This window comes from Melospiza georgiana, chromosome 4 (assembly GCF_028018845.1).
Source record: "Melospiza georgiana isolate bMelGeo1 chromosome 4, bMelGeo1.pri, whole genome shotgun sequence".
NCBI classification, from domain to species: domain Eukaryota; kingdom Metazoa; phylum Chordata; class Aves; order Passeriformes; family Passerellidae; genus Melospiza; species Melospiza georgiana.
Window position 1 is genome coordinate 3,472,731 of NC_080433.1, and position 13,330 is coordinate 3,486,060.

General features: G+C 44.3%; 1 protein-coding gene across 1 annotated transcript in view; it reads right to left on the reverse strand.

The window, feature by feature from the left end:
• Positions 1 to 783: 783 nt before the first annotated feature.
• Positions 784 to 13,330, reverse strand: part of MKLN1 (muskelin 1) — a 98,747-nt gene continuing 86,200 nt past the window's right edge. The window contains exons 16-18 of the mRNA XM_058022237.1: positions 11,284 to 11,386; positions 2,998 to 3,052; positions 784 to 1,099 (exon numbers count right to left, since the gene is read on the reverse strand). Of these exons, the coding sequence (XP_057878220.1) occupies positions 978 to 1,099; positions 2,998 to 3,052; positions 11,284 to 11,386 (280 nt within the window). The 3' untranslated portion in view covers positions 784 to 977. The remainder of the gene's footprint in view (positions 1,100 to 2,997; positions 3,053 to 11,283; positions 11,387 to 13,330) is intronic.

The following is a 13,330-nucleotide window of genomic DNA, read 5'->3' on the forward strand; positions in this document are numbered from 1 at the left end:
CGCCCTGTACACGTACACATGGACGAACGCACACAGAAACGCTTCACATGGAAATGAAGACAATCTGCTTCAGAAATCCTACACCCAACCTGGGGGCAGGTTTGCAGAGGTTGGGGATGTGTGTGGTGGAAGACCCAGTTCTGCCAGGCTCGCTGAGGACCCACAGGGTTTCTCAGTGGATGAGCACAGCAGCAAAGAGATCAATCCCTGAAAAGGGGCCCGTGTGGGCAATGACCGCACTCCTGTTTTCCAGCTGTATCTCAGGTTCCCTCTTGCCTGCCAGGTTGAACTGGAAGGCCCCAGAGAACAGGAGACAGGGATGTAGGTCATCAGTTTAGGTGGAGTCTCAGAAGCAATTAGACATGACTGTCACACAGCTCTGGAAGGGGACACAGACGGTTCGGAACACACGCTCGCCTTCCTTCCCGCGACACACCGTGAGTGCGAGACTCAGGACATCAATTACATCATCTCAACACCTGCCAGTGTCCTGCCACCAGGTTATTCAGCTGCTGAGGACGGAGTTGTAGGATAAAGCAATACATCATGACTAGTTACAAATGAGGAAAGAAAAACCTCTTCCCCCTCTTCCTCAGGAAACACAAAATAAAACCATCATCTTTAATCCCAGACAACTCACATATCTCAAATTTTCCCCCATAGGCAAAAAGATCACTGCATGACTGGGTTTTATTTCTTTTTCTTTTTTCCCCCCACCTTTTCATCTTACATTTGCTAACTCAAAATCCAAAGTCAGAAAAAATATATATATTTAGTCAGAAGTACGTCAGTTACATTTTATTAACCTACTCCGAGGGAAAAGCTCCAGGGATTCACCATACAAGTATAAAACCCCTTTCAAACACCTAGGGGTTACTATATTAACTTCATCCCAGCAGTCAATCAATGCAGTAAAAAAATTAAAATACTGAAAATGGATGCTTTTCCCCTCTTCCATGTGTCCAGTGATTGCTCCGTTACAGCGTGATGAGGTCCACCAGGTTGCCTTTAGGAGGGGTCATGTTGTCTGGGAAGAAGTTGACTAAAGTGTCAAACAGCTGAGTTCTCTGGGCATACGTGTGGTCAACGTCTGAAAATCCTGGGGGAGGAAGGAAAGGGGAAAGTAAGTCACTCCTCCCAATCCCAACACTCCATTTAGCTGTGGAATTGTCCATTTGGGATAAATGTTAACGGCGCCCTCTGCCTCCACTAATAAGGCTGCCGGCTCTCCGTCTCACTACTGTGAGCACATATAGAGAGATTATGTCACCCCAAGCCAGCACTGCCATCAAGATGCCATAAAAAGTAATAAACAAATGCCTGTCAAGCTCACTGACAGCCCTGAAGAAACAGGGGAAGCAGGAGTTCTCAGGGGACTGCTCTGATGTCCCAGAAAACAAAATCCATGCAGCTATTTTTATTTGGTGCCTCGTTTCTTCTGTCCTCGGGCTTTCTTCATTACCTTCACTGCCATAACCAGAACTGCTCCTTGGATTGCTTGGAGTTTTCCTTGAGAAAAGCTGTGCTGACAGCAGGAGACCCAACTCAGAGTTGGTATTTACTCCCTGGACTTGCACCTGGCTGCATCTTGGCACACAGGAGCTTTGCAAACTGGTTTCTGGAGTGCTGCCTCCCAACACGGCAGGGTTTGGTTTGCATTGTTTATCCAAATCCTACACTAAAACCATCAGCAAGAACAACAGGGCAGGCACACAATGCTCTCCTCCACTTTGGATTACTTCCATTGCTGCTATCTCAAAGGAATGCTTTTTAATTCAGTGAACTGACTCCTCAGTTAATCAAAGTCAACCAACTTAATCAAATCAAGGAGGGCTGGGGTTTTTATTTTCAAAGCACCTCTTGATGTACATATCCTCCTGTCTGTAAATCCAAAATCTGGATAAAGTATTGTACTGAGTCAAGAACTAATTCATCTTTTAAAATGCTTAAAACTAGGGAAAAGTTTTGAGGGTGGTGAAGCACTGGCACAAGTTGCCCAGGAAAGCTGTGGATGTCCCATACCTGAAGTGTTCAAAGCCAGGTTGGATGGGGCTCGGAGCAACCTGGGATAGGGGAAGGCATCCCTGCCCATGGCAGAGGGGGTTGGAATGAGATGATTTTTGAAGGTCCCTTCCAGCCCAAACCATTCCATGAGTCTATGAAAAATCCTACTTTTTTGAAACTTGGGTTTTCTTTCTTTAAAAGAAGTTGGTCCTATCAGTCAACTTGATGTCTTCCAAACCACAGGAACACAGCAGAGCTTCCTCATCCAGCAGGGCAGAACTGCAGTGGGCTTTAACCTTCCCTCAGTTTCTCAGATTGGGAATTATACCTCCATCAAAAACTGAAGTCATCCATTCTCTTAGCGAGAGTTCAGTGACTTGAGGACACCCCAGCAGTACAAGGATGTCATTTCTGCCTGTACCTTCCCTACAGCTTGCCCAGGATGTGTCTCTGAGATCTCTCAAAGGGTTAACTGGACAGAGCAGTGAAACAAATCATGGCTTTGGCTCAGCCCTCCTGTTTCCAGCCCTTCACGCCACTGTTTTCTCCACTCTTGACACCCTGCCCAAAGAACTCGTTCTGCAGAGAACAGAGCGAACCAAACTACTCCAGGAATTGCAGTTATCACAGCAAACAGAGCCGTAGCCATGCTGTGAGATTCCAAAGTGACATGACAGGAGGTGCTTTACTCTGACCAAAGCTTCTGTTTACTTGGGTAACAGCGAAGGATCAGATGTAATTAGAGACACAAAATGATCCCGGGAGGCATTGGTTTAAAACCACTGATGTTGACAGATGTTTTAAATGTGGGCTTGAGGTATTGGACACTGGTCATTATAAATAACCTCTCAAATGTCTGGGTAGTGGCACTTTGCATATTGAAAAGAGCCTGCAATGTTCATAGGAACTACAACATTTGACATAAAACCAGTAGAAACTAAGAGTAATTATCAAAGAGAACATCATGTAATTCCTCTGACACACAATACTCACCGAGAGTCGTGAAATCCGAGCCAGACTTAAATAATGCTGAGGCAAGAAGCTGAAACTGCAGAAGAAGAGGTAAAGGGACAAAGAAAGAAAAAAGTGTTATTAACCACAAAGGCAAAAACCCCAAGGGATTCACAGAAGTACAAGTAGCTTTAGAGTTGCTGTGTTTTCTCCACACAATGCTCCTAACTCCTGTGCCATACACATGAATAAGAGCAGCAGGCACTTTCACATGAGCACCACAATTTGTCACCTTGGCACAAGTTAGATGCTTTTTCCTAGAATTAGAGCAGTGTTGATGCAATGAAAGGTATTTGACTGAGAGCTCTAAAAATCTCATTTTTTTACACATAATTTTTTGCCTCTTTGGCAGAAGGTAGAGTCCCTTCCACACAGTAACATTCCCAGGGATTAACATGGTACAGGCTCAGCAGCCAGGGCTTAGATGGCACAAACACAGGGTAACTGCTGGAGTGAGCATGAACTTCTTGAACACAGAGAAAGTTCTACCCCTCAGAGAGAAGCTCTGGATGCCCCAACCCTGGCAGTGTTCAAGGCCAGGTGGCACTGAGCAATCTGATCTAATGGGTGCCATTCCCTGCCCATGGCAGGGGGTTTGGAACTCAATGATCCTTAACATCCCATCCAACCCAAACCATTCTAAGATTCCAATAACAACCCTTCTGAACTGCCAGAGATCTCACATCACAAATTTAAGGCAATATCTTCTTAACTAAAAATAAAAATTCTTTGTTTGGGAACATCAAGACCATGAATAAAAACATTTTACTTAACACATTCATGGTTTTATTCTCCCTTCAAGTTTCACTGATAGATGGTGACCACAGCATCTTCCTCTGCCCCTGGACTGCTGTTTCCAGGAACCCAAGGAACAGCAAAGCTTAGTGCTTTGTCATGCTCCTGCAAGGAAAGAGTTGATTCCTTAAAGCCTTGGAATCTTGTGTCTCCTGCCTGTGTGTCTTTTCAGCACACAGCCTGAAGGAAAAGAAGGGAGGAAAAAAACCAGAAGAGAAGCAAATATGTTCAGGGAAGGAGTGGAAAGAACAGCCAGGCATTACATATCCATCAGTTTAATTTCAATTTCAATAAAAAATGGGAACACAGACAGTTTGTAGGCATGTAGGAGTGGAGAAGGTGATGAGTAGCAGCCAACGTGAATTTGGCAACAACAAGTTGAAGCACATCAATCTGATTTCTCCTATGAGGCAGAAGGCCCTAGGGATGGAACTTGGCAATAGACCTTGTCCATTCTGACTTTCATAGGAATTCTAACACTTTTATATGATATTTAAGGCACATTGTCAAGGCATTACTTAGATTAAGCCAACAGGGAAAGGCAAACAGGTCAAATAACTTTTCTGTGGGTGGCCATCAATGGTTTGACATCAAAATGGAGCCTTGAATCAGGAGTGATTCATCTGTGCCCCAGGGTCAGCATCACCCTGGTTTTCAGTGATAACCTGCTTGGCAGAACAGGGCAGGATCACCAGACCTTACACCACACTCAGACTGACTGCCAGCATGGAACAGACAGCCTTCCAACTGTTTTTCCACTTAATCCAAATTATAATGATGGATTGAGGTGCATTTCACCAGGGCCAAGTGCAAATCAACATAAACAAGAAAAATCAGCAATACAGAACAGGTGCAGAGGCTCTGTGGAAATGCACTTAGGCACTACAACAGATCACTATCACTTTTTTATAAAACTGACAAATGCATGAAAAGGAGCAGAATCTTTAAATAAAATACTCTTGCTGTTATCAAGGTTTTAAAGTCTCCTCTACAATAAGGAGCCCATTTTGGGATCCTCTGTATCAGCTAGCAACATATAAGGAAAGCACTAGAAAAAAAATTAAGTGTTCTAAAAGCAAGTTCTACAAAGAAAGCTCAAAGGAGTGAGGGCTGCAGAGAACAATGGCCAAACACAAAACTGCCAGAAATCATGCATGCAAAAAGTAGAAAAAAAATAGAAAAAGAAGAAGTAGAAAAAGTGCTACAGAAAGTAGATCTACATCCAAGTGCAAGAAGCTACAAAAACACTACAGTGACATCAGTTTCAATGTGACATCAAGGGGAAAATCAGGCTAAAATAAGGACTGGGGTAAGTCTGCATCCTTTGGGGAGAGTATGGTGAGACAGACCCAGGATTGAGAAACTGGAGATGAGGGGGAAGGGGCTGCAAAGTGCAAGGCTGGTCACACTAAATCACTGCAATGCCCCACGTGGGTCCCACTGTGAGCCTCATTTGTGAGAGCAGCTTGGCTTCCCAGCAGCACCCAACTCAAACAGCTGCCCAGCAGAAATAGCTCCAGAAGTTCCAATAACCCCGTGGCTAAATCCCTGCAGCTTCTGAGAGCAAATGCCAGGCTCTGGCCATCCCTCCCTCCCACAGGATGGCTCAGGGGCCGCTGCCAGCTGCCTGGTGGCACACCAAGCTGGGATAAAGCAGGTGCCACGTGCTCCCAGGGGTGCCCGTGCTCCTGCAGCAATGCCCTGCTGGGAGCACAAAGCCACGCTGGGGCTCAGGTGCCTGACCAAGAGGCCACATGAGCAGGGTTCAGCCAAGAACTCGCTGAGCTGAGAGCAAAACCCTGCTGAAAATGTCCTCTGCCAAGTTTCCAGCCTCATCTGCACCAGGCATGATGGATTTTCATGGCTATGAGTTTCTTTGCAGCTTCGTGGGGAAGGAGGATCTTGTTCCCTTCTCTGCTGGTGGTGGCACACTTGAGTTAACCTTGAGGGCTGTTGTTTGTTTGGTTTGAAATCTAATTTGTGTATCAGCTCACACTTGGAAAGCACTTTCTGATAGAAAAGTCAAGCGTGTGAGTTAAGAACAGCAGTTAAGGACAGTGCTGAACCCAAGCTGGTTCACTCTGCATTTGTATTACAATCCCAAACCCTACAATGCTCTCCCATAGGATCCCTGTGTTTTTCCCAAAGTGCAGGACAGTTACTGCTCACTCTATACCAGGTCTCCTACACACCATTCCCAGCAGATATCCAATGTACTGTTTTCTTCACAAAGTACAAGCTCTGCTCTAAAGAAGGAATTAATTTCTTCATTGACTTTCTTATCATATTAATTGTTATTCTAACAGATGGCACTTCAAACTCTGATTAATTTTGGGTCTATTTGAAACTAACAGTATCTGATTTTTCAAAATATGTAGTGTTATGCAACAGCTTCTGAATTCACAGAAAAGCATGGCCCTCAAGCAAATCACACCTCACATCTCTCCCATCAGGCACCAGAATGAAACATCCAATTAATGACCATCTAGGAAAAACAATTTACTTAATATCACACAGCAACTCTGTTATGGAGACAAGAGCAGAATTCAATTATCCAGCAGAAGCATCCAACTGCTTTAATCACACCACCACCCATTTTCTTCTGACAATCCCTCTGGCTCACTGGCTGCATCCATTCCAAATTAAGCCTCCACTCCAAAGACAGCATTTCCCTCTGTTACACAATTAACTTCTCTCTCTCTTGGAGACCCAACCAACCTCCTGAACAGAGGCAGGGGTTCCTTGGAGATAAACAGATCTGGTTAACTAATAGAAGGTCACATACTATTGTCTATTTTTATATATTTGCTGCACACCTCTGCCTTTGCACAAACAAAATGATTAAGGGGGAATGAGTAACTCTCGTTTGGGATACCTGGCCAGTTGTGTGAATCAGACACAATTCTCCCTCCTCCTCTGTAATGCCTGTGTGAGAGTGCTCAGATCACAGCAAAAACCAGTTCCTCAGCTTTGACCAGCTCTCAGGGGCTGGTGAGACCCAGCACAGGCTCAAAGAGGCAAAGGGAAGCTCAAACCCTTTGAGGATGGAGCTGTTGCTGAAATTGGGAAGGCTGAACGCTGTTTTTGTAAAGGCTCCTTGGTTCCAAAGCCTCTGCTCCTGCAGCACTCAGGCTCTGAGGCTTTACAAAGAATCACAGCAGGACACAGAGAGGAGAAACAGGCTTTTCTTAGCTCCTTCCTAGAACTATTTTTCCCATTTGGGCTTCAGTTTTCCCAGAAATACCAGTCTAATGCAGATTCAAACAATACTTTTGGGCCCTGCTGGCTTTATCTGTCAAATTTATTAAAGACAAGGTCTTAAGAATGGAAAGTATGAAGCAGCCTTGAACAGGGGCCTCCAGCCTCAGTCTACAAGCAAGTCAGGCCTCAGATTGGCCTCCAGGTCCTTGCTCTTTCACCTACCACGCTCCAAGAAAAACATACTGTGAGTTTTCCTTGTGCTTTGTATCTGTTTTACAACAATCATGGGATTGAGCTTCATCAGTTGTTGAATCTCCATGTACAAAATCATGCTGCCCTCTCATACTTGGAAAGCACTGGACATTTTTTGTGTCATCTTGATTTCTACTGCAGCCCATTTAACAGCAGCAAAGTTCTGGGTATGATTACTGCAGTGTTCAAGGAGCATCTTCAGCTTTTATACATGAACTACTGATGTTTCTGTGATTTAACAGCATCTGTTTTTCTCTAAGCACAAAATTTGGAATTCAATTTGATATTTATTTTGACCATCCTCTTATCTTTAAAAGCCTGCTGTTGTAATCTTCCACCAAATTCACATCTGTGTGTGACAGAGAAGAACAGCCATGCCAGCAGAAAATTTTACACCAGCAAATGACCCATTTATACAATCTTAATTTTAATCTGTTAAATCAGGGGCAAAATTCCCCCTTTTCTAGAAATTTACCCTCCTCTTCCCATAGTGTCAGGGCTATTGACCCACAGCCACTAAAAAGATCCACTGATTTGGGAACACTGAACTGACTGAGGAGGTTTAAGTGATGCCAAGCAGAATCACAGTTGAAGACTGGATCTGCATTTGTGGGCAGAGAAGTTGCTGGCACACAGCCTGTGGATACTAAACCAAGCACCCATGCAATACCTGTTACTTGCAGGCATCTACTTCATTTCAGAGTAATAAAAAAGGGGGAAAAAAATAGTCCCTAAAATTCACAGCAACAGAATGAAAATCTTGGGGTATGTTCCTACTATCAATCATTCATGCTACTTTAAACAAAATCGGTTACTAAGGCCAAAGTAAGTTTCAAGAACAGTCTGTTTGTTTTCCTTGGCATGCAACTGCAAACAGCTGAACAGACTTGCCTAACTAAGTCAGAAGGAATTACTTCTATTACAAAGCAAGCAAGCCTCACCACAAGGGGAAATTCTGCTTGTAATGGTATATAACACCACCCAGATCTCCATCCATAAAACATGAAGCCACACAGGCCACTCTCCAGAATTACTGCATGAAGTTGGGGATGAAACTATTCAGCCTGGTCCTTCCCAAATTTAACAGCTGCCCTGGAAAGAGGGAAAACAGGCAGGAATTGATTCCCTGAAGTTCTAAGATGCCTTTCAGCATTTAATGGCTGCAGCCAATCACATCTATCACCTTTGCTATCAATCGAGATACAAATCAAATAAAGGCAGGGTATGGAGGTGTCTGGGCTGAGAGACACAATCAAACTGGTGCTTGAAATTCGATGTGGAATCCAAAATGCCTGCGTCAGTCAGTCCTTTGGAAAGCACAGGAGCTATTTGAAGATGCAATGCCAGAGCAAAAAGCCAACTCGATGTGATAACCGGAAGGTAAATTGACGTCAGCTGGAAATGCACCCAGTCAGTACCAGCCCAGCAGCTGGCTCTGTGCCACAGCCCTGGCAGATCTGTCCCAGTGGAAAAAAAAAGCTTTGGATGTTAAGGCTTTATGATCAGCACAATGAGTAATAATTAAAAAAAAAAAATCCAAACAGAAAACAAAATAGCAAAACCCAAACAACAAAGCGTCCCAGAAATTGTGAGATGAGTTTTGGAGATGGCTGGGATGGATGGAAGCTTTAATTCTGCTGAATGGTGAGTGCTGATCTGACAGCCCAGCACGACAGACAGAAGCTATTGGATTTTGTTTGGATCAGACATTAGGCCTGCAGAGAAAGAATCCACAATATATTCACTCAGCTGGACTGAGCTATGTAAGCTCATTCACTGGATCATTAATGCTCAGAACACCAGTGAGCTCTCTGAAAAGGGGTAATTCTTTTTTTCATTTTATTCTACTTCTACTGGTATGATACAGCTTCTACATTCCCCAAAATCTCAGAGGAGCCATGCAGGCATGTAAATTCTCCATTCCTACAAGGTGGACAAGTGGAACACTGAGCTGGGAAAAGGAGGACATTAAAGGGTTTTCTGTGCCAGATGTGCCCAAATGCAGCTTCTGCAGCAGCTCCCTCGGTCTGTGGGCGACAGGAGGCAGCAGGAACTAGCAGAAGAGCTTGCTCATCACACCACAGATGTTTGCTGTTCAGGGAATAATAAAAAGGCCCAGCCAGCCATGAGATGCAAGATCTCCTTAGGAATAACTGGCAGAGGAGAGGCAGGCTACCAGCACACAGGTGTGACGTGGAGAAAAAAGGAGATCAGAGAACACAGGACACATCTTATAGGAGTGGGAGGGAAAAAGAGAGCATCTGGATGGGGGCTTGTACTGTGTGGGTTAGTACAGGCTTGAACAGGAAGAAGAATCCTTGAATTCTGGGCTCAGTTTTGGGCCCCTCACAGGAAGAAAGTCACTGAGGGGATGGAGTTGGTCCAGGGAGGGGAACGGAGCTGGGGAAGGGTCTGAGGCACCAGGAGAGGCTGAGGGAGCTGGGAAGGGCCTCAACCTGGAGCAAAGGAGGCTCAGGGGGGACCTTCTGGCTCTGCACAACCCCTGACAGGAGAGGGCAGCCAGGACAGGGTCACTCACAAGTAACAGAACACAGGAGAAGAGGAAATGGCCTGAAATTAAGACTGAGTATCAGGAAAACATTCACCATAAGGGCTGTCCAGCTCTGGCACAGGCTGCCTGGGGAAGTATAATCCCCTTCTCTGGAGGTATTTAAAAGCCATTAGATGTTGCACCTGGGGACATGGTTTAGTAGTGGCCTTTGCAGTGCTGAGGCAATGGTTGCACTTGATGGCCTTAAAGGTCTTTTCCAACCTCAGAGACTCTGAAGTGTTACCACACTGGGAAGACGACACATATTGGGGGGAAAAAAAAATTTCCTTCCCTACTTTAAGAAAAGCAGGATCATCTGCAGTCTTTCCTATGCTAGAGATGGCTAGAAAGGATGTGAAACTACTTGATATGGAACAATTTGAACAAGAAACCATTTGGAGAGAACAGAGAGTCACAGCACTTAAATATTTTGTTGAATCACATGTTTATAAACACTGATTACAATTTATGACAAATGAGATCACTTCTAAGATCCTGATAAAACTTTTTTCCTCATTCTAACCCTACAATTCCATCCTGTGCACATGCAAGAATATTTTTATATTCTCCCCCAAGACCTTTCAGTGTCTGTATAATCTTTTCTTTAGCTAAAGTAGCAAGTTAAAGCCACCAGATTAAGAGATTTAATCCAGGGACTCAGCATGGAATAGAACTGCCCCTCCTCCTATCGAGATTTTATAAATGGAGCTGTTGAATCCCTTCCCATGTCATTAAGGAAAGAAGACAGAAAGAACCCCAGACTCTTCCTTATCCACCCATCAGGAGCTGAATGTTGGCACATCTCAGCTGGCTGCCCCAAACTCCATGTGGAAATTAATGCCAGAGTCAAATCAACCACCTTATGTGACACTTCTGACTATTTCTTTAATCTGTTTTGTAAAGTGACACGCACTGCAGTACTGGAATCAAAACAGGAAATGGGAACAAATTCCTGGAATAAATAAAGAACATGTCTACTGGACAATATTCAAAAGGCAAAGGACATAAGATTTTAAGGGTAGCAAGCAGTGTATAGGTATAAACTACTTCAAGAAATATTGATCATCTTTGGAAAAGCTTTCCCTCCCCAGAGATGCTGAATATTGAGAAGCCTGGGCATGAGTAAGTTTCTATTCCCTTTCTACTGCACAACCAACTACAGACTGGTGACATTTCAGAGAGTTTACATTTCAATTAAAGCTCCCAAAATACACACCAGCACACTGGAATTAAAACATGGCTTAGCCTTCACTCTTAGGAATACAAAAGCTATTTTATCTGGACCTGCAGTTGTTACATGACTGTTTCCAAAACAGTCTGACTTAAGTGCAGAGAAATACGTGATACAGCAAAGTGTCTGGCACCTGCTGAGCTTTTACAAATTGAATAAAACCCAGATTTAAGAAGCCCAAAACTTTCAATGAGAATGCATTCTAAATTTCTTTAGGACAAGGTTCTTTGATCCTCACCTCCTTTGTCTCCTCAGGGTCCGAGTGATCCACAGTTACATATAAATCATTCTGCAGGTACTTCAGTGCACTGAGAGGGTCAGTCTGAGCTTTCTCCTCAAACCTGCAGAGAATAAACAGAAAACTTGAGCACAGCCACATCCTTCAGGACTAAACTGGTTCAAACCCATCTAACAAACCCAGTATTTCCAAAGAAAACCACGCTAGTGAGCCTCATGTTTGATGGAATCTCAAGCCAGACTGAAACATGGAAGAGGTTTTTTGGGGTGTAAAGGAGTTAAAAGGGCAAAGTATTACATTCTTACCAAAAATATTCAAAAGCATATGCACAGAAACTTCTTAATATATAAATATAAAATCTTGAGTACAGCTTGTCTTCCACAAATGAAGTCAGATGTGAGCAGCATCTCACAGAGCAGACACAGGCAAGCCTTGAGCACTTCAGCCCCTGGGATATTGACACCCCACCTTCGGAAAGAGCACAGCTCCACAAAAATCCTGTGCACCACCACCATTATTTCCCCATTGTCTTTTAATGAACAGGAACTGCAACTTCTGTGAATTCCCTCAAGAAGTGAACAGAGCCCTCAGGATATGATTCTGGGCTCAGCACACTCAGTGAGCAGAGCTGCTTCCCTGCAGCACTGAGCTGGTTGCATAAGCCTGGAAAGGATGAGGTTTAAAATCATCTTTTTCCTCCTCTCACCTACCCCTGAGTGCAGCATCACACTGTTTGTCATTTTATCATATTGTTATTTTTTAATTTGGGTCATCTACCTGGCTATTTATACCTCATTGGACATGTGCAGCCTGAATTTTGAAACTGCCTAAAGATGTCAGTGATTGAACAGCACAGGGAGCACAAAGACCTTGTCTGTCACCTGCTGCATCTGACAGTTTGGTCACTACACATGGTTTCAGACACTGCCAGAGATTTTCTCAGATGACACCACCATGGTCCAGAGAGCTGAAGTGCTTTAAATGAGTGGAATCACTGTCACCTTGCTCCTTCTCAGCTGCCCAGCCTGGCTGACTGGTACTGAACAAGCTCACAGGAAAAACAGGATCCAGGCTGATGCTGTGGGATTGCTGTGGATGCAAGGCCAGCACCTGTTCTGGTACCCAGAGTTTGGGGCAGTGCAGGTAAAGGGCAGGCAGTCACTCCACAGCAACTCAGCCCCAGCCAGGCATCCATGCCACCATTCCTGGTTGCTCAGGTTTGGCTCCTTCACAGAAACCCCAAAAATGGGAGCATGGTGCATAAACCCCAAACTTCTGCCAGGTAACACGCAGCAACATTTCCTTCAAGTGCAATTTAAGCAAGTAGAAACAAATAATTCAGAGCTGTCTCTGCACAGCTGCATTTCCATACCATCACACCTGGGTTTAATAAACCTCCCAGATAACTGGGCAAGGCCTTTATTCATTCTTGTAGGTATTCACATCTACTGTGTGGCAAATCTCAGTGTCTCACCCAGCCACAGTGGCTGGGAGTTGAGTACAGCAATTTGCTGGCTGCCTCAGAAATAAAATACCATCAGGTATTTTAACCTGACCTTCTAACTCTTGGCAGAGCCTGATAACAAAGTATTCTCTCCCAGAATGCAGGGAGAGCTATTTACTGCTGTCAAATGATTTGCTGGGTCCTGAAAGGCTCTCTCACTGCTGCAATTTCTTGACTAAGGCAACACCATAAGCTTGATTTTGAAAAGCTGCTGCCCTTAATAGCAAATACAAGGCAGCTCTGAAGCATCCAGAGTGCAAGAAGCACTGCAGTGTAGCTGAATTCTGCCTAAGTGAGCTCTTTCAGGAGTTTCTGAATGAGAAACTCTGATGACCTCACCACGGTTGAGTCTCAGATGTGCAAAGGCATCCAGCCCCCAGACTTCATTAGCATCCTTGCAGGCTGTTACTATCTCCAAGCACAGTGTTTCCAAAACATACTCCATTTCCTTGGGAGGTGACAGCACCAAAACACATGTTGATGAGCAGCACAGTGAAAAGGGAATCTAAAAATTCCCCATGACTCCCCACACAATAATCAGAT